Source organism: Convolutriloba macropyga, chromosome 12, assembly GCF_964194025.1.
Source record: "Convolutriloba macropyga chromosome 12, txConMacr16.3, whole genome shotgun sequence".
NCBI lineage: Eukaryota > Metazoa > Xenacoelomorpha > Acoela > Convolutidae > Convolutriloba > Convolutriloba macropyga.
Genome location: NC_134479.1, coordinates 9035550 through 9057437, shown reverse-complemented (window position 1 = coordinate 9057437; position 21888 = coordinate 9035550). Strand labels below are relative to the sequence as shown.

At 38.9% G+C, this 21888-nt stretch overlaps 1 protein-coding gene across 1 annotated transcript in view; it reads left to right on the top strand.

Moving 5' to 3' along the window:
- LOC142350975 (uncharacterized) overlaps positions 1–20023 on the top strand; it is a 62930-nt gene extending 42907 nt beyond the window's left edge. The window contains exons 2-4 of the mRNA XM_075403004.1: positions 11793–12009; positions 17551–17702; positions 19914–20023. Of these exons, the coding sequence (XP_075259119.1) occupies positions 11795–12009; positions 17551–17702; positions 19914–20023 (477 nt within the window). The 5' untranslated portion in view covers positions 11793–11794. The remainder of the gene's footprint in view (positions 1–11792; positions 12010–17550; positions 17703–19913) is intronic.
- Positions 20024–21888: the final 1865 nt, after the last annotated feature.

Here is a 21888-nt window from a genome sequence, read left to right as displayed (position 1 = left end):
CTGTAAATTCTGACGATATAAGTCCAGTAGAGAATGGTATATGAAAACAGTTTCATAAATTCTAGTGGCTATCCTTGTTAGATTACAATTAGGTATTCTCGTCGCTAACAAAAGCAAAGTTTTGAAATGTAATTTACTATTTCGTACTGTCTCTGGAGATTTGTTTCCTTTCGAATTGTAGTTGTCTGTATTACAAAAGTTGATTGATGCTCTTGACCAGTTACTCAATTTTATTGTCCAGTTACTCAAAATAAAATTGTTGGTTTATAATTTTTCACACTGACACCCAACAAGTTACTGTTATGAACTGTTTTTTGCTTTTTGAAATGCAGGATCTGCTACCTTTCAGACCACCACAACACAAATGTCTTCCAATAAATGCCATTATTCGTGGCTGATCTTGTCAGAAAGAGAAGATGACGCGCGAATAATTGACAAAGAATCCGAGTTGTGGGATAGCGAGATGAGTCTTATGGATAAATTGGCCCAGAAAAAGGGACAACATGTGAATTTCAATGTTAATGGCAAGCAGGTGCCCTATATTATAGTCCAACAAGGTATCGAAAATTTCGAAGAAGACCTTAAAACATTGAAAGAGGAAATGAAAATCTCAGATGAGATTGTTTGCGTTGAAGAAAGTAATCAGGCAGACGCAGCAATTGACTGTCCACAGTCAACTCAGAAGGCGACTAGCAATACCACAGTTGCAGTTGCGGTATTTATAGTTATTTTCCTTACTGAATCTAATTTCTCTCTCTAACCGCAACACAGCGCTATTATTTTTCAAAAAATTTCTAGGAGTCCTTAGTCAATATTCTTTTGTGTCATTTAAAGCATATGCATTAAGATCCCCTTAATTTGTGATTGGTTATTGGAAATATTTTTGAATGTTAGTCGAATCACGATAATTCAAAGAGCAGTCAACCTTTATTTTTTAGTGTTGCTCGGAGCATGAGAATCTTACAGAGGTTCTTCTGAAGAACGAAAAACGACTCAATGACGTTGTAGACTTGATGACCTTGACGACGACTCAAGCGGCTAGCGATCTCTTGACTTTGAAACGAAAAATAACTACCATTGTAAGACTTTTGTGATCTAGCAAATTGACTTTTGTGACTATCTAGCAAATTACAGTTCGTAATTTCTATGCTACAAGCGTCGAATCAACGTTGAGTCTGTAATGCTTCAAAATTGTGATGAGTTTTTTGGCTAAGTGCTTTTTCTAGGTGAACGACGCCTTTAATTCAGTCGACGTCAATTGTGGAATGGAGGTTGAAGAGGTTGAATCAATAGAGGAAGTAAATGCAGAACACGATGAAAGCAATTTGTTCCTTCTGATAGAAGAGAAACCTCCCGTACAGTTTGGGATAAACAATCAAAACTTGGATAATGTTTATCATGGACATTTGCCGGCTTCCTTTGGTGTTGCCTTGCGCAAGTGGATATGGGGAGTGAAGGGACTAGCATTCGAAATGATTTTGCCGCTGAAAAGTATCGATGGTGGTCGCACATGTGCTTCGAAGGAGTCAATGCTCAAGTTTTTCCGTAAGTTTTTTTCCCAGAATAGAATTTTTTCATCGTTTTAATTGGGTTGTCTTGAATGTCTAAAAACTCTCAAATAGGTAGTTGCAAATTACTCACTCCATTACATGCAAATTACACATCCCATCCTTAGTTTTTATGTTTTGCATTCCCTGAGTTTTATCATATCAAGCATTTCTGCCATTAGCTTAGTCCTTGACTGGTAATTTTCGTCAAAGCCTTTCCACGATTTCGCACAATTGATTATATCAAGACTCCAGTTCAAAGTTTAGAAAAAGTTTGAAATGATGTTTAGGCTCTGTTCAACGAAAGTTCCCTTGCAAAAAATTCCCCGATGCTAGGGCCAAGGCTAAGAATGCAGCAAACAAAGCAGGGCTAAACGCACGCCAAAGAATTCATGGAACAGGAAAATACACTACTTTTGCAAAGACAAATAAGAAAGGAGTCCAAGAGTCAAATAGAGGAAATGAGAAAGATCAAATTTAGAAGTGCGGCAAGAATGAGAAAGATTCTTCTTGCTCCTAAATCTTTTGATTGATTTTTTTTAGTTATGTTAGATGACTTTGATGATTCGTACTATTTTATCGATGCAATTGATAGCTGTTTTGAGCTGATAGATAGTAGTTGATTTATTTCGATAGTTGATTTATCAGCTAGTGTTATTTCGTTTGCTATCTGAGTGAATAACTAACAGCGTTTTGGCTCTTGTGTTAAAAGGTTTTATCTCAATGCTTTTCAGTTTACGTTCCTAGATATTGAGGCAATAGTAGGAAGAACTATCAAGGTAAACCAATAAATTCGATAGTTTGTTATCTGAGTTTTTGAAAACATTTTTTGTCCCGAGTTCAGAGCTAAAAATGTCTCAAAAACATTTGACTCTGTCATCTGGACGAGTTGTTAGAGAGCCTGGGTTTGAAACTGAGCCTGAAGTAGCTGTTGAACGAAGTCTTCAACGAGAACACAGAGATACCAAGTTTCTGTTCAACTATTCTGATACATTGTTTTCATGCTCTTTAAATTGTGATAGCTGGCCAATTAATACGTCAACGGACTCGAAGCTGTCATTAAAACCCGGAGAGAGGTGCGACATGTTCCACAGAGACAAAAAGAACCCAAAGAACTGTCTGTTTCTAGGGAGGGGTTCCTCAAAATGTGTTGCGCATCATCAGAAAGTCACGTTGGCCAGGTTAAAGAAAGGACTTCCAGCGCAGTATGTACCGCAACCCTCTTTTTACCAACAGTCTAGTCAAATCAGTCACGTCTCAAATTCAAAAACTGTTTTGTCAGCATCTAGTGGCTCAGTTGCTGTAAAAATTTCTAAAGATGTCAGCAAGGCCCAAAGTGAGGCGAGCAAAACGCTACTGTTCCAAGACCCTGCTGTTTTAAAAACGAGCGAGCAAAGTATCACATCGGTACCACCGGCTAACAAATCTAGTGCTGCAGATTGCAAAAGTTTCCAAGAGTTTATGAAAAGTCACGAGCAACGAATGAAGCGTGCCAGAGATATTGCGATAGAAGTTAAGAGAAAAGGAGATAAGAGAAGACGATATCAACTCAGAGAAGCAGAAGACATGGTTAGTTTTTGTCAGAAATTTTTTTGTTTGGAATAATCGTGAAACTACTGATCAGCTTTTTGTTTGTTTATATTGCCGAAAACTGCTCCCTGAGATGCTCTGTTAAACGTTGTAGGCAATAATATAGATACGCCAGAGTTTGTTTAGCTCGTTGACTTGAAGGAAGCATTCAGTCTCCAACAAAAAGGCTTTCAAAGCGTTGATGAGGACCCCTCGTTAATGGAAGCCTACCCATGCAAACAAGTTGAATTCAATGGGGAAGATCTCTGCAAAACTATTCGAGCCGGGCCACATCCATCAACTCTTGGAAGATGTTTGAGAAAGTCTTTGTTTGGTGAGGATGGCCTGACAAAGGACATGATTGAAAGCGACAACTCGCCATGTCGGGGAGAAGCGGAAGCTGGGCTAGCCAAACTTTTCGAGGGTTACAAAGATTTTTTCTCCTGATAGCTTTTAAGTCGAAGGCCGCAAATCTTTCATTCTGATCTGTTAAAATATAATTTCTCATTAAATATAAATCAAAGTGGTTATATCTAGGTTTTTTGTAGTGAAAAGATTCCTTTCAAAAATGAATCGAGTTTGTTTACAGAAGTGGTCAAACAGAAGTATCCCTGTACTCCTCAACTTGCCTACAAAAAGGCCAAGATGGCAGCCAATCAGGCAGGCTTAGAAAGACGGGCTTTTCTCAACCGGAGTGACGATCCAAGCACACCAAATTTAGAAGCTGGTATTCGAAGCCCTGAGCTTTAAAGAGACTCTTTTCGTAGACAGAAATGTTTAGCGTGTTCAAAGACATAGTAGAACATATTTAGCGGCGGTAGTTTTATAGTTGTATTTTGACTATGCGCAACTTTGGCCGAAAACACTTATTTTTCAATTGCTTGAATGTGCCTTCGTTCTGCCTCTTCTTTGGCTTGAAGTGTTTATCTTGATCTCATTTTTATCAAATCTTTGGCAGTTTTCATATTTTAGGAGTGCGTAGATTTTTAATACAGTGCTATTTAAAATCAGTTTATCAGGTGTTTTGTATACGTTTAGTTTCTTTTGTACTCAAGGATGTATAATGGTTTTTTCATTAAACCAAGTTTTTGCCGCAAAACTAGCCCTGAAAAAACTTGTAGTAACTTGACAGTTGTACCTTTAAAGTTTTTAATTCTTAAGGTAGTCTTAATTAGTTGTACTGTTGTTCTCCGGTCGTCTTTATCAAGTTAAATGCTGTATTGTTTTGTAACAGATGATAAATTTATTGTTTTCCGTTGAATTCAAAAGTTAATCAGGTCTGAAACTTTTATCAGTCTACTGCTTTTTTCCTTTTTGATAGACAAAACGTGCGACCTACAGCCACACCAGCAGTTTTTCGTTTTTAGATATGAATTTCTGTCAAATTTTGTGCCAAGTTGAAGACAGTGTTTCTAAGCGTTACATTCATGATACCAGTGTTGTTCCACATGCTCTAACCTCCTTGCTTTCGGACGAAGAATTAATACAGCACCAAAAGAGTAATCGTGAATGTGGCAAGTTATACAACGATGTCGTTAAAATTTATACTGCATCTTTTGAAAGTGGTTTACGGATCGAGCCAGATAGCTTCGGTGGGTTTTGCCTTTTTAATCGTACTGGCCACACTATCAAATTGGGAGTTATTGAAAATACGGTTGGTCTGCTGGCAAAAGTGCCGAAGAACATTGAAATTGACGACTGGTCTATGATGGAAGGGGAGAAGCTAATGGTTGGCATTGCTAGGTGGGCTAATCACTCCTGCCGCCCAAACTGCGAATATTACATGAGTAGCGGGTACAATGGTCGGCCTTGTGTCAGGCTTCGTGCTCTAAAAGAAATTTTGAACGGCGATCAACTTCTCACTTTCTACGGTCCGGATTTTTTCGGCGATAGTAATGCTGACTGCCTCTGTGGGCACAATGATTTGCACGGAAAAATTGAGAGCACTCAAGAAACGTCATCAACAGACTTGACTCATAGTTCAGCAAAAAAGCGAAGAAACGTAAAGCCTCGAATAAAAATTCAGAAAAACGTAAGTGTTTTGGATAGTTTAATCAGATTTTATGACGAGTGCTCCAACACTAGTGTTTGCTCAGAAAATTCAGAGTCAGCTGTTCTACAGAGTTTTGAGCCGCAATCATCTGATATTGAAGTCACTCATTTGCAAAATTTTGAAGATTCTTTCGAAATTTCTGATGAAAATACTGATGAAGACATTTTTGAAAGCAGTTTTGTTGAGAACCCTGGGTTCTTAAGCCACAGTAGCTCCTCTGGTTCACATCAGGAGACAGGTGATTTGGATATTAGCAAAGAATATAGTGCCCAGCGTTTAAACCATGTGTCTGATGTTTCACCAGCTAATTTAGCGGCGTCGTTGATTGCTTTGATCACTAAATATAACGCTCCCGATTCTCTTCTGAAAGATTTGCTGAAACGTGATCAAGCGCTATTTGGCGAAAGTGCGATATCTCCTTGGGCAGTACAAACGCAATTGCAAAACTTTTCTAGCAATTATGTTTCACGTAAGCTAATTGTGCGTGAAGGCGAGATAATTCTCATAAAGTTTCGTTCTTTGTTGATGGAAATTGTTGTTAAATCAATTAACGAAATGTTATCTTACTCAAGAAGCAGAAGCAACACTGAGGATATTTTTATGCCTGAGCTAAAAGTCGCCTATATCTACTGCTTGGCCCCTGTTCATAGCTGTAGCTGATCTTCCTCCAAGAAAAAGACAGGCTTTCCAAAATTTAGTTCTGGGTTGTCTGTTTGTTGGTTCTGGCTATCCTGACTTCGATATCTTTTTTACCCACATTGAAGAAGAATTGTCAGTCCCGGAGTATTTTAATTTCGAAGGACAAAAGATATGTGTGATGTTCAAACCCATACTATTTATTGCCGACTTGATAGGAAAATCAAAAGTGCTCAAAATGAAAAGATGTAACGGCTTCTATGGGTGTACTCTCTGTACACAGAGAGGTGTTCACTATGCTGGTGTCCATAGATACTCACATAACGAAAAATTTGTCATGAGATCGTTTGAGTCGCATATGATTAACATCCAGGAGTTGGAGAAGGGCGCCGATGACGAAATACGATCCAAATCTGGGCGAAAAGCTGAGTGCGAAATTAGAACGCAAGGAGTTCTAGGAAAAAGCAAAATTTTAGCCGTTATCCCAAATCAGCCTCTTTCTTCACCTATCGACCCAATGCATCAATTGTTTCTTGGGGTCGCAAAAGATTTATTTGGACATTTCTACGACAAAATGCCTTCCGTTCAGAAACGTGATTTGGATCACTTCTTGTCATCTATCAAGCTTCCCAGAGAACTGAAGAACTCTGTTAGATCCTTGGATTCGCTTAATACTTTCAAAGCCAAGGAGCTCAAGGTGTTTCTCTTTTACCTTTCACCAGTAATTTTTCCTCCATTCTTGTTTGGCGAGGATAGAAGTAGTGACGAAAATGACCTCAAGAAGGTAGTTTTTGCCACACGATTGTTGTTTGACACTTCGGAGCACGCAGACTTTTGTGACACTCTTTTGAACGATTTCTGCCGGAGCATGGCGGATAAAACGGAAAAAATGGACACAATCAATTTTCATCTGCTGAGACACTTGAGTTGGCAAGTGAAAAATATCGGACCACTTTTCACTATTTCGGCAGCAATGTTCGAATCAGCCAACAGATTATTGATTGCACCACTGACAGGAACAGTGAACCAATGCGAATTGATGGTGTTGCGTTTCATACGAGCCAAATACGTAACAAAGATGAACGTTCAAGATGATTGCTTAACATCGACGATAAAAGATTTGGTCGAATTGACAAAGATTAATGAAGGTTTATCATTTACTGAAAGCCAAGAAACTCGAGATTTTAGAGAACATCGTCCTGAAGCTCAGCTCTTCTGTCGTTTTTTTCAAAATCATTACCTGACTTCCGTTGCCTACGGGCGCGGTTCAGACGCTGACAATTTTGTTGCTGCTGTTCTACATGATCAACTCTTCGTTGGAGAAATCCTCTTTTTTTCAGAAATCCATCCATTGGATGTGTTCTACGGAAAATCGAAATATTGAAAAAACTAAAGCTAGTGAAAACCGATTTCGCGGTAGAGGTCCCGAACGGATTTATTGTTGGTGATGTGATCGAGACTATTGAAATTCCTGTGAGTGCTATTAAAACCAAACTTTTTAAATTTTTGTTTCAAGAAACTGTCTACTTGATTTCTTTGCTCAAGCATTATGAGCACAACTGAGGTATTTACTCTGCCGTTACCACCTTGAGTACTGATCAGATTTTTAGTTCATACGTTCTCTTATTGTTAAGTGCATAATGTTAAATCAAAAGCAGTTATGATCTTAGTTAGATTTGGAAAGATATTGTTAGATTTGATAAACAAATTTCAGGTCGTTTGCTTCATTATTAATCTGTTTGTATTTTTTCAACTAATTTTAAAAAGACTGTTCTAATCGTTTTCTATTGTTCAGTCAATCGTGACGTAAGATTTCATATTGCGTGTTTTTATGTAAAAGTATATTATATATATATATATATATATATATATATATTTATATATATATATATATATATATATATATATATACATACACATATATATACATATATATATATATATATATATATATATATATATATATATTTGTATATTTATATATATATATATATATATATATATAATATATATATATATATATATATATATATATACATATATATATATATATATATATATATATATATATATATATATATTCATATGTTTGTATTACCTGCTTCGGCTGAAAACAATTTTGCGTCTTTCTAGCAGGTGCTTTACTTGCTTCGGCTAAAATTCAATTTGCGTGTTCCTAGCAGGTGCTTTACCTGCTTCGGCGAGAAATAAGTTTGCGTGTTTTTAGCAGGTGCTTTACCTGCTTCGGCGCAAAATAGTTCTCTGTGTATCTAGCAGGTGTTTTATCTGCTTCGACTAAAAATAATATTGCGTGTTTATAGCAGGTGCTTTATCTGCTTCGGCTAAAAATAAGCTGGCGTGTTTTTTAGCAGGTGCTTCATCTGCTTCGTCAAAATATTTCGCGTGTTTTTAGCAGGTGCGTTAACTGCTTGGAGTTAAAAATAAGTTTGCGTGTTTTTAGCGGGTGCTTTACCCGCTTCGGCTAAAATTTTTGCGTATTTCTAGCAGCTGCTTTAACTGCTTCGGCCAGAATTAAAATTAAATTTTCCCAAACATAAAATTGCGTGTTTCTATTTATAGATCAATTGTCGATTTTTGAATTTGACTTGAGACTTTTCTGACACTACAGTTATTTTATCACAATTTGCGCTCCTGTTTGTTTCTGTTGCTTTTGCTCTGTTCAATTCTCCTATAGTTGTTTGTTTGTTTGTTTGTCTAATTTTTGCTGTTTTGTTGTTTAGATTTGTTTGGAGATTGAGGTTGAGCCTAGTATTTTTGCTCGTGCTCTGCTCATTTCTCCTATAATTGTTCGTTTGTAACTCCGCCATAGCCGGTCCCCAGCCCGGATGAGAAAAGGAGGAGGGAAACACACTCATAATATACTGGAAAGATCTCAAATTTTGGTGTTTTGAAATCGACTTGAGATTATTCCGACAGTACATTGGCTCTTTTATGACTACTTCTCACAAAATGCCTTTTTTTTCTGCGCTTGCTCGTTTTTCGTTCGTTCGCTTTCATGCTCGTTCGTTTTCGTTTTGCTCTCGCTCGCTTTTCGTTCGTTCGCTTTCACGCTCGTTCGGTTTGGTTACGCTCTTTTCGCGGTCGCTCGCTTTTCGCTCGTTCGTTTTCACGCTCCTTCGCTCGTTTTGCGCTCGCTCGTTTTTCCTCGTGGCGCTCGCCTTTTGCGCGAACCCCCACCTCTTTTCTGTGCCCCCATTCTTGTGCTTTTAGATGTACATTTATTTGTTTGTCTGTTTGTTTCTTCAGCGCGATAAACCCCGCCCTTGTTTGTGACCCCTTCGCGCAGCACAATTACCCCCTGCCCTCTCTGTGCCCCCTTTGTTGTGCATTTATATGTTCATTTATATGTTTGTCTGTTTCTTTCTTCAGCGCGATAACCCCCCGCCCTTGTTTGTGACCCCTTCGCGCAGCGCGATAACCCCCCGCCCTTGTTTGTGACCCCTTCGCGCATTAGTCTTAGCTATTTAGGGTCTTTGTTTTTTTCTTTGGCGGCTATAAAGTCAGGTGCGCTCCCTATGGAGCCGAGTAATGCACCGGCTCTAGTCTTCAAAGAAGCAAAAAGGCCCATGCAAAAGCTAAGACATGTTTACTGCTGCAAAAATCTGAACAGTTTCTTTGATCAGACTCAAGTGCGCTCGAAACGGCCTCTGATCAGACTCAAGTGCGCTCGAAACGGCCTCTGATAAGACTCAGGTGCGCTCGAAACGGCCTCCGTTCAGCGCTCGCTTGCTTTTCGTTCGTTCGTTTTCGCGCTCGTTCGTGTTTGTTTTGCTCTCGCTCGCTTTTCGTTCGTTCGCTTTCACGCTCGTTCGGTTTGGTTACGCTCTTTTTGTTGTCGCTCGCTTTTCGCTCGTTCGTTTTCACGCTTCTTTGCTCGTTTTGCGCTCGCTCGTTTTTCGTTGTGGCGCTCGCCTTTTGCGCGAACCCCCACCTCTTTTCTGTGCCCCCATTCTTGTGCTTTTATATGTACATTTATTTGTTTGTCTGTTTGTTTCTTCAGCGCGATAACCCCCCGCCCTTGTTTGTGACCCCTTCGCGCAGCACAATTACCCCCTGCCCTCTCTGTGCGCCCTTTGTTGTGCATTTAGATGTTCATTTATATGTTTGTCTGTTTCTTTTTTCAGCGCGATAACCCCCCGCCCTTGTTTGTGACCCCTTCGCGCAGCGCGATAACCCCCCGCCCTTGTTTGTGACCCCTTCGCGCATTAGTCTTAGCTATTTAGGGTCTTTGTTTTTTTCTTTGGCGGCTATAAAGTCAGGTGCGCTCCCTATGGAGCCGAGTAATGCACCGGCTCTAGTCTTCAAAGAAGCAAAAAGGCCGATGCAAAAGCTAAGACATGTTTACTGCTGCAAAAATCTGAACAGTTTCTTTGATCAGACTCAAGTGCGCTCGAAACGGCCTCTGATCAGACTCAAGTGCGCTCGAAACGGCCTCTGATCAGACTCAAGTGCGCTCGAAACGGCCTCCGTTCTGCGCTCGCTCGCTTTTCGTTCGTTCGTTTTCACGCTCGTTCGTTTTCGTTTTGCTCTCGCTCGCTGTTCGTTCGTTCGCTTTCACGCTCGTCCGGTTTGGTTACGCTCATTTTGCGGTCGCTCGCTTTTCGCTCGTTCGTTTTCACGCTCCTTCGTCTTTTTCGCTCGTTTTGCGCTCGCTCGTTGATCAAAATCAAGTGCGCTCGAATCGTCCTCTGATCAGACACAAGTGCGCTCGAAACGTCCTCTGATCAGACTCAAGTGCGCTCGAAACGGCCTCCGTTCTGCGCTCGCTCGCTTTTCGTTCGTTCGTTTTCACGCTCGTTCGTTTTCGTTTTGCTCTCGCTCGCTTTTCGTTCGTTCGCTTTCACGCTCGTCCGGTTTGGTTACGCTCATTTTGCGGTCGCTCGCTTTTCGCTCGTTCGTTTTCACGCTCCTTCGTTTTTTTCGCTCGTTTTGCGCTCGCTCGTTGATCAAAATCAAGTGCGCTCGAATCGTCCTCTGATCAGACTCAAGTGCGCTCGAAAGGGCCTCTGATCAGACTCAAGTGCGCTCGAAACGCCCCCTGCTCAAAATCAAGTGCGCTCGAATCGTCCTCTGATCAGACTCAAGTGCGCTCGAAACGACCTCTGATCAGACTCAAGTGCGCTCGAAAGGGCCTCTGATCAGACTCAAGTGCGCTCGAAACGGCCTCTGATCAGTCTCAAATGCGCTCGAAACGTCCTCTGATCAGACTCAAGTGCGCTCGAAACGACCTCTGATCAGACTCAAGTGCGCTCGAAACGCCCCCTGATCAGACTCAAGTGCGCTCGAAACGCCCCCTGATCAGACTCAAGTGCGCTCGAAACGGCCTCTGGTCAGACTCAAGTGCGCTCGAAACGCCCCCTGATCAGACTCAAGTGCGCTCGAAACGGCCTCTGATCAGACTCAAGTGCGCTCGAAACGTCCTCTGATCAGACCGAACCCAGACCATGGTCCAGACTAAAGAGACTATGATCAGACCTTCCAGACCGAATTGACCTCTGATCAGACCGAACCCAGACCATGGTCCAGACTAAAGAGACTATGATCAGACCTTCCAGACCGAATTGACTTCTGATCAGACCGAACCCAGACCATGGTCCAGACTAAAGAGACTATGATCAGACCTTCCAGACCAAATTGACCTCTGATCAGACCGAACCCAGACCATGGTCCAGACTAAAGAGACTATGATCAGACCGTCCAGACCGAATTGACCTCTGATCAGACCGAAATCAGACCATGGTCCAGACTATTGTGCGCTCGAACCGCTTTCCAGACCCTGTAATTTCGGTCTGGGAACACAGGGGTGTGCGCTCGATTGGGTCTGATCATAGCTCAATTTGGGTCTGGACCAAAACCTGGGTAGTTCGTGAGTAAATTTATATTGGTTCAGTGGGTGGAATCTGGTTACGAAATATTGGCTTGCTAAAGCAGCTACTTTCCAAATAAAGGAGGGCGGGTCGTTTCAGCTATGGCAGACGAGATGGAGCGTGAGGGTAACATTTCCCCTGACGTAGGGGAGGGCGACATTGGGGTTTTCGAACTTGCATTCAAAAGAGAGTGTTCTGAGAGCGATGATTGCACACCTTTGAACGACAGATACCGTCTGGTGACTCCATCAAGACGATACGACTGGGACTGCATACCTGATAATGATTTAGATAGCAATCACGTCCGATATATTCTGTAAGTTGAATATATACCCAGGTTGAAGTGCCATCCGGAAGTGACCTCTGGTCAGACCAAGTCCAACGCACACGGTGTGTTCCCAGACCAAAATTACAGCGTCTTGGATTTGGTTCGATCAGCGCACAATCGTATGATCAGGGGTCACTTCGGTCTGCCGAGAGGCAACAAAAATCAGCCTTTTGATCATAGACACATCTAGAGTCTGACACATCTGGCTTTGATCAGAACCCAAGGGGTCCAGCTGATAGAACATGCCAGTGCCCTCACAAGGAAATTTCGTTTACCTGTAGAATACGACGTTTTATATGGAAAGCGGTCTAAATTCATCTATTGAGTTCGAAATATGCACTATATTATTCGAAAAAAACAATTTCTCAGCAGTAGTGTTTTCTTTTCTTAAGCAAATATACTTTTAGAATAGTCTTTTCTTTAGATGAAATTAATAATGCACACATCAATTTTTATGAAATAAATATATTATAACAAAATTCGTTCATAGTGAAAATCATTCACCGATCAGAATATCTCGAGCGCAATTGAGTCTGATCAGAAGTGATTTCGAGCGCACATTAGTCTTATCAGGAGTGACTTTTGAGCGCACAATAGTCTGATCAGAAGTGATTTTGAGCGCACAATCGTCTGGACGATGGTCTGGGTTTGGTCTGGGCCATGGACCCACAATCGCCTGGACAATGGTCTAAATTTGGTCTAATCAGAGGTCCTTTCCGTCTGGAAAAGTCTGATCAGAGACAGCTTCGAGCGCACTTCGAGCGCACACGGTGTTTCCAGCGCACTTAATTCTGATCAGAGGATACTTCGGTCTGGGATGGTCTCATCAGAGGTTACTTTCGTCTGACACGGTCTGATCAGAGGCCACTTCCGGATGGCACCTCAACCTGGGTATTCTTTTAAATTAATCTGGGTTGACCAAATTTACGTACCACAAAAATTACCGTATACTTACCTTATTTACCGTATAACGGACCATATATGGTCCATCAAAGCCAAAAAATCGTTTTTGTTCTGGCTATGGTTATTAAGGAACCATATTTGATCCCTTTTATTGAAATTAATTTTCCATTTAAAAAGTAGTCACACTTTCAGCGCATTAATAATACGAAAATTAATAGTTTTTTCTTTGTCTTTGATGAACCAAATATGGTTAGTCCTATGGTAAATAAGATGCAATCTCTTTGGTTTCATACTAGGATCATGTATGAGATCTCTGATCTCACGCAAGAAGCATGAAAAGCTACAACCCATACTTTAAAAAATTAAATTATTTTTAATCATGGATTCTTGCGCGCTTCATTAGTGCTTCATTTATGAATTCGTTGAGGTCACACAAAAAAATTGATTTTCATACAGGAATTATTTATGATATATTTGGATTAATAACCCGAAGTCAAAAAATCGCCAGTTGGGGGGTTTGCTCGTATAGCGGAAAGCCAGACTTTTCAAAATTGGAATTTTTCGCCATGTTTTAAGATGGCTTAGAAAAATTAAGAACGGGCGCTACTCACTGTGCATGTTTAATAAAAAAAAGCTTTTTTAACTTAATTCATATCAAAAAAACTTTATATCGAAACTGCTAAAAAATAATTGATTATACATTTCCTAGTTGTCAAGATATTATCAATAAACTGAAAATTTGGATCCCAAATTTTGGCAATTTTGATGTTGATTTGTCTATCACCTTAAATATGTTTGTTATCTACTCGTATGCTTTTGCTAATGAAAACTTTTTCTCTTGTTCGGCATTGCTCAGTCAACCTTAAGCTTTATGTTTTTCTTTTCATACTTTTCAATTTTTCTGAATTTAACTTATTTTTTTTATCTGCAAATGTTTAATTTGATTTTAAAACGTAAATGTTCGTTCATTATGAAATAAGCTGAAGAATATGACTATGAGTTTTTTTTTTTTTACAAATTTTTGTTTTTCGAACAAAAATGTATTTGGCAATCTTTGTGCTGATTATTTAACGAGCATAATTATCTGTACAAGTTCTAGGCTACATTTGCTCAAATGTGGGTTGTACGCTTACAAAGTTTTTAATGAGGAAAGAAAAGACAAAAACGTCTCGTAGTATAGCCCTTTTAATAACTAAAAACTACTAATACAGACCGGGCTATCTTATCGCTTATATCAAATTAACTACAATAAGATTGGACTTATATCAAACTAAAGAAACAACAGTACTTCTTATCGGAGTCTCATCTGGTAGAAAGCAAGAACTGAAAACCTGTATGAAGTCATTGAATTTGTTGGTCTTCGTCCCAACCCAGGTCCACGTGCAGATTTATGAGAAGACAAAGTTCGACCAATTTCTTCTAGAAAAGCTATGAAAAGACGTTAGCTGCACTTATAAGACAAGCCACACTTTAGCTCAACTCAGACTTTTCACCAGAGATTTAGTTGTTTAAAACAGTTGTTTAAAACAGAACCCAAAACATTGAAAACAGATGGTAGCTCGACAGATGTTTAGTTGTTTAAAACAGTTGTTTAAAACAGAACCCAAAACATTTAAAACAGATGTTAGCTCGACCCAAAATTTGCGCAGAATTTTTGCTCGACCTGATGTTTGTAAAAAAAAAACTTTATCTAGATTCAAAAAACAAGCTGGACAAAATTTTACACAAATTCGTGATGGCAATTGTCCACCATGGTCAAACAATTCATGACGCGCGCTTCGTTCGTAGAACACCATTGGTGGTCAGCTAGAGTACGAATAAACGGGAGTTAATTTTTCTTCATTTTAACTTTTGCCAGCAACACTTGAAAACCAGAGATATTGCCTCAGAGTTGAAACCGCTTCAAAGTTTAAAACATCAACTGAGAAGCTACTTTATATTGTAAGCCTTCTTTATGATCAAAAATGATATCAGTTTTATAATTTCAGGATTCCGAAAAACAGAGTTTACGTTTACAAAAATTGTTCTAACTTTTTTGCAGAAAACAAAAACTGTCAAAACGACTATATTTACGAGTTCCCAATTCGCAACTTGCATTTTAAAATCAGGTCTACACCACGACTCATGAAAATCTTCAAAAGTCTAGCGGTTGGGCAGTATTGACAATATGTGTGCTCATTGGTCCAACATTAGACTTTTGAAAATAAATTGAAAACGAGCAAGGTATTTTAATGGGCCCATCTTTAGTTTTTTCCCTCTCCTCCATTTAAATTATTTAGAGAAAAATTCTCCCGCATGGTCTTTGTCATTTTTTCATTTGTCCCTAGACCAGACCTAGACCTAAAAGAATCCAAATAGTCTGGCAGAGTTGGTCAATATTATCCAAAAGAACACAGCGAGCTTCTTTGCTCAAGCTTAGGTCCAGCGAAAAACTTTTCATGGGTCAAGCAAAGTCTCTTCATAGGAACTTACGGTCGAGCATGGTCCTTTCAAGTGTAAAGCAAACTTTCAAAAAAATTCCCTGCTGCACATACTGAAGCAGGAATGGAGCAAGACTAAAAAGCATTACAAAACCCAAGTCCTGTTTAAAACAAGACTGGAAATTTGCAGTTGCAGAGCTCTTAACGAAATTTGCCGTTTTTAAGATAGAGCAGTTATCTCAGCTGCACTATACTGTCACATGTCTTGATTGAATGAAGCTAGGTACTTCATTTCTATTGACCTTCTTCCTGTTAGACATGCTGAAAATTTGGCGTTTTTCTGTTGTTTTCCCCTCCAAAATTGTGAACTAGCGTTTGTCAAAAAAATGCACATTTTTGACCGGTTGATGGTTCTTCAGAATTGGAAAAGATGGAGGAGCATACAAGCTTACTGCCTTATAAGCAATAGTTAGCAATGGGAATGGGATTAATGAAAAGACTTTTGCTCGAACCCTGATTTGACAATAGATTTGGCATAGTAAAAAAATACCTATGAAAAGACTTACTCTCGAATTATCATTAGACTTTTGCTTGACGCCATTTTTCCTCCTTGATAGTTTATGTCTAGTATAAATCCAGAGCCCAAATCCGGTCGGGCAACACTCCAGCATAAAATTTTGGTTTGAGCAAAGGTCCAGATGATTGTTAAAGTCTAGTGAAATTCTTTTCATAGCTGTTTTAATTCCAGTGTGGTACAATCATATCCATTTTAGGTAGGTTATTGTTTTTTTTTCGTAGGTCGAGGTCTAAACTAGGGTATCTCCTTCGCAATCTGTTGTTAATTTTTTATAACTTGAACCGTACATGGCCGCACGCATTTATTTCCCAGTCATCTTAAAGATCATACGAGACGAAAAAAAACTGTTTTAACCTGTTCCTTGACCATTTCATCCGGGTCGAGAAAGAATCCGAAAAATGCCGTGAAAATACCGTAAGATAAGCCGTGAAAAGTTTTTTTCACCGCAAATATTGTACATAATTTTGCAGTGAAATGCGGTGAATGCGTTGAAATTAATTAAGTTCAACGCTAGAGTTAGCGGTGAACTTACAAAAATTCACCACATTTCACCGCTTACTACAGGTTACGGGCCTTGCCTGGATACGAACCTTTCACCTCTTGCATGTCAGCCACTTCTTCATCCTCAGCACTACTTCACACTAAATTCTTGAATATTTGTTTTTAAATTAAATCAAATTCACTCTACTTTTAGTAAAACATACGCGGTGAACTTTTGTAAGATTAGCAGTGACATTACAAATTTTAGCGGTGAAATGTGGTGATTTTTTCTAGTTTCACCGCTTACTCTATTGGTTAAATTGCATAAATTCACCGCTTAAAAATTTTCAAAAAGGTGTATGATTATTCGTGGGTAACTTTTCCGTGCGTCTTTTAATAAATGTACCTTAACTTTGTTGAACAAAAGACAATTGGAAGCGTTCTCTAACCGGTGAATTTGTTTTGTTTCACCAATAGATAAAACGTTGAATATGAGTTATTTCGTCGCAGTAACTGCTGATCTCACGCAATTTTAACACTTTTTTCTAAGCGGAGTTTATGTAATTCATTCACTAATTTAAGCTGTGAATTTATGTAATTTTACCGCATTCACTGCGGTTCCTAAACAGTTTTAACTTTTTCTGAGCGATGAGTTTATGTAAATTCACCAATAAGTTAAGCAATGAATTTATGTAATTTCATCGCGTTCACTGCTTTTCGTACATAATTTTGACATTTTTTTTTTCAAAGCGGTGATTTTATGTAACTTTACCGCTAAATTCAGCGGTGAAGTTATGTAATTTCAGCGCTACCAGGCGATGAAGATTTTTCACCGCATTCACTGCCTGATTTATGTAATTTCACCGTATTCACCGCTTATCTTACAAAATTTTCCGCATTCACCGCTTATCTTACCTAATTTTTTGTTGAATGGCTGTGACACCTCGACCCGGGCATAATTTTTGCAAGAAACTTGGGAAAAGAGCTTTTTATTTAAAGCTTTCTTTTATCCAACATTGAAGACTTCTGGTCCGGAGAAGAATCGACTGATATTGCTTTGTAGCCCTCAGTAGTATGTTTGTTGGTTGCGATATCGGTTACAACTTGGTTACATGTGAAAAACTAGTTCAAAAATTGCTTTTTGTTCAGGTTGAAGCTGTTTGAGTCAAAAAGTCCACAACCAGGACAAGATGGAAAGAAAAGATGTGGGCTTAGAAGTGTGCCTAACTACACTCCTGTTCACCATGGAGTCATCAGAAACGCGCCAGCAGGACAAGAGTGGCAATGCAACACAACTCGCGGTTAGTCGTCTTTCCATGTGGTTTCGAGGTCTTTTGCTCGACTTTAACTCGACCCATGAAAAGGCTTTACATCATCTTTATTTAGAAAGCGTGACTGTTTATTTTTTTAAAATAAAAAACCCTAACATCTCAGCTTTTTTAGTCCCTTAAAGTCAAGACCGAAGCCTGGAGTGTACGGTAGCGTTTATGATGAAAACTATCATAAACGCTACCGTACACCCCAGGTTTTGGCATCGACTTTAAAGGCCGAAAAAAATGAGATGCCAGTTTTTGTAATTAATGAAAAACAAACAATCACGCTCTCTAATTGAAGTTGAGAATTAAAGCCAATTAATGGGTCGAGAAAAGCCTTTTTATAAACCTGTTTTTTCAAACAATTGTTTTGTTCAATTCACCACTAAACGTTGACGAGAGATTTAGCAGATCAGGGAGGCATTTTTGTTAGTTGCAGTAAGTTTTGTTACACAAAGTTTATTCGATTAATCTTTTTATTGTACAACTGAACTTTGTAGGATCTTTTTGATTTGGTCTTTAGAAACTTTACACAATAATTTATATCTATAGTTTCAGATTTAAACTTAAATAATCCTTGGCATTATGAGAACTTCAACTGCTTGCTCCCCATTGTGATAGTGATTCTTCTAAAAAGAAGGGAACTTTTAACTAATTTTGCAATCTAAAGCAACTAAAGTATGTTAGAAAGGGGTAAAAGGCAACTTAACATTTAAATGATATAGACTCAAAGTGTTACCAAGGAAAAGCTTCCCTAGCAAAGCGATCTTTTTTTGTTTATGAGACATTTGAATTAATAATCGACCAACCAACAAACAAGTAGGCTATAGCTTACGATATTAAGCTAGCCTACTTGTTTGTTGGATGGTTCTTTATTAAATCAAATGTCTCGTAACAAAAAGATCGCCCTGCTAGGGAACTAAGGTAGGGAAATACCCCCCTAGGTCGACTTTATAAGTCTTTTTCGTAAAGTCGACCTCTCAACTGGGGGAGGAAGGCGGAGAAAAAACTACAGAGACTAAAGTGGCAAATGCAAACATCACGAAGAAGGCTTGTTTCTCTGAGTTATAATCGGTCGTGCCCCTTCCAGGATACGAATGATGAAGCCTCTCTGGGTATAGGCTTGACTACTTGTAGAAGACTTGGTGCTAGGTTAACCCAAATAGACTCTCAGAAGGTGTGATAAACTTAAGTACCCGTACGGCAGTTCCTTCACCACTTGTCATTAACCACTTGACGTCAACAACTTAATTAAGGGATTGAACGAAGGGTTTGGTTGTAACATTATTGGATCTATTCGGTCCCCCCCCCCCCCAGTGTATTTTACGCCCCCCAGTTACAAATTATATGTTGTTACATAGCACGTTGCTATGTAAGAAAATAGCACGTGCGCCTGGGGGGGCGTAAAAATATGAGCCCACCAAGCTGGGGGGCCGCAACAGAATAGATCCCATTTACTCTATTCAGGAGTTGGCTCTATTCAATATAAAGCCGGCTTGTGTGAAGTTACTAGCCGTCCAGTAGTGCTTTCTTCCCCATAAATATTTCAAGTAGACCTGCTGATTTATGAATTGGGTTGGCATCCGTCCGAAGGTTAAAATTGTTAATTGGCGACCACAGACAGAGAAGCTTAAGAGCACATTGGACTACAGAATTAACTCCCGTCGCTTAGTTTCCTGCTGTTCGAATTTACTTTCTCCCAATTGCAATTTTTGAAACTTTTTTTGTCACGTGGCAATGTTATCGGACAGTTTTGTCCGCATTTGGTATTAGAAAAACCGGATCTATTCTGTTCACCCCCAGCTTAGTTAGCATAAATTTTTATGACCCCCAGGCGCACGTGCTATTTTCTTACTTGGTAGCGTGCTATATAAAAACGTATAATTTGTACCTGTGGGTCATCAAAACACTGTGGGGTGGGGGGGGGGACAGATTAGAACCGAAAAACCAATTAACTTGTTTTCAGTTTTATCTATGTAGTTTTAAATAGCCACATTTTGGGCTCCTCCATTCCATCCCTCGCCAAATAGGATGGTTGGGCACTCCAAGTTACAAAGCACTTGTCATATTATTTGTTGAATAAATAAATTTAAAACATTTAAGCACGAGCGCCTGCGGTTTGCTGACAATAATCGTCTGATGTGTGGGATCCTCATCTTCCACTGTCAATTTTTCTGGTTCTAGTAAAATTTGTTTCAGATTGCCCCCATCATTTCATCTACCCTGAGTTTCCGCTCAACTGGGGGTGTCTTCGTGATGGAGAAAGCCCAAGTACCACATTTTATAACCCGATATCTCTGTCAGTGTAAATTATCTCTAAATATCTGTTTTATCCTTTTGCATTGATGGACCGGATACCACTGGCTTAGTAAGCGCATTGAGGCAATTGCTGGCCCTTTAAAATTATCTCAAAACAAAAAATTGTCAAACAGATTGAGTTTTAGAAATATAGTCAATGAAACCGAATTAGCAATCGCAAAAAACGTTTCGTAAGTTAGCCGAGTTGGCTTACGTAAGCGTTACGCCCACTCGAAATTACTATTATTCAATAAACCCTTGAAAACTTTGGACATAGTTGGATATTGGATTAAATTTATAACTCCAGACAGTGAGAATTGCATCCCTTCCAACTTGTCTTAAGCTATGCTATAAGTAACTAACGTCAAGTCATTTTCAGTACTGTCAAGTCATATTGCAAGTCTAATGACATTGAAGATGATCCTATCAACAGATTTGACTGAAAAGAGGTTTATCCGAGATTCGGATTAAATCTTGGGAACCACTGCAATCTTGGGAACCAAGTCTTGGATAAATCATGGAAAATCTGAAAAGCGTCAAAGAAACCAAGAAAACGCCGGCGAATTTTTTCAAAAAAGGTCGAGAAAATCTTGAAAATTGTAAACAATAAAGGGAAATTTGAGAAAACTGGGATTAGGGATATATCAAAAATTTACACAAATAAGCGAGTGATGATTTAAAATAGAGTTGCAAATGCAACTCAATTTAAAATTACCACTCGCTTTGCGTAAATGTTTGATATATTTCTAATCCAATATATGAAAACGGAATCTTCCATATCAACTATGTTCTGATTAAAATTTGGCTAAAAATTGATCAAGAAAACAAAAAAACCCTCGCAAGAATCTTATTCTACGTTCATATGAACCCACATGGTGCTATTTCAGAGGCAACACTTGATGTCAAAATTGACCTACCAATCGAAAATGGTCCAGAAACGTACATAAATTATAAATTTTTACGAGAATTTGAGTTTTAAATATTTCACTCAAAATGTTTTTTTTGAAAATTTGGTTATTAATTGGTATAAATAACTTCATTGGCTCGGACAAGCGGCAAATTTACAAAAATTCACCATATTTCACCAATCAAATGTTGAATATGACCGCATACTACGAAATAACGGCCTTACGTGGGTTCGAAGCTCTAACCTGCATGGCAGCCACTTCTTCTGCCACTATGCCAACTCTCACTAACTTCTAGAACAATTGTTTTGAATTTAAATCAAATCCATGCTACTCTCAGTAAATTATGCGTGTTGAATTGTTCCAAGATTTGCGATTTTTAGCGGTGAAACTATATCTTTTAGCGGTGAGGTGTGGTGAATTTATATAAGTTCGCCGCTTATTCTAGTGGTGAAAATACATGAACTTAGAAAAAATATCAAAAATATGCAAAATTAGGGGGTAATCTTAGGGGGGGGGATGAAATCTAACAGTTCCTCCCCTACACCCCATTGCCCCATGCCATACATCGTTTTGCCCCACTAAAATTACCCCCTAATCTTTCACGTTTTTGACAATTTTTTCTATTTGGTGAATTTATTTAATGCCACAATTAAGGCAACCCTCAACCCGTGGGATAAATACATACTTAGCAACTTCGGATTGGTTAAAAATGTATTCCATTGATGCAATTATTTCCTTATATTTATTTTTTCAAAATAATTCAGGAGTCACAGCTGATTGCGTAAATTATGAGTTGACCATTTTACTCTTTTGTGAAATCCGTTTGGAGCAATGTAAAATGCAATTGATTTTAGTTTTTTTTCTAATGTGTTCCATTAGAACTAGTTTATTTATTCATTTATAATAACCCGGGTCGAGGTTTGGCGGTGAATCATTGTAAGAAATGCGATGAAATGCGGTGAAAAAAA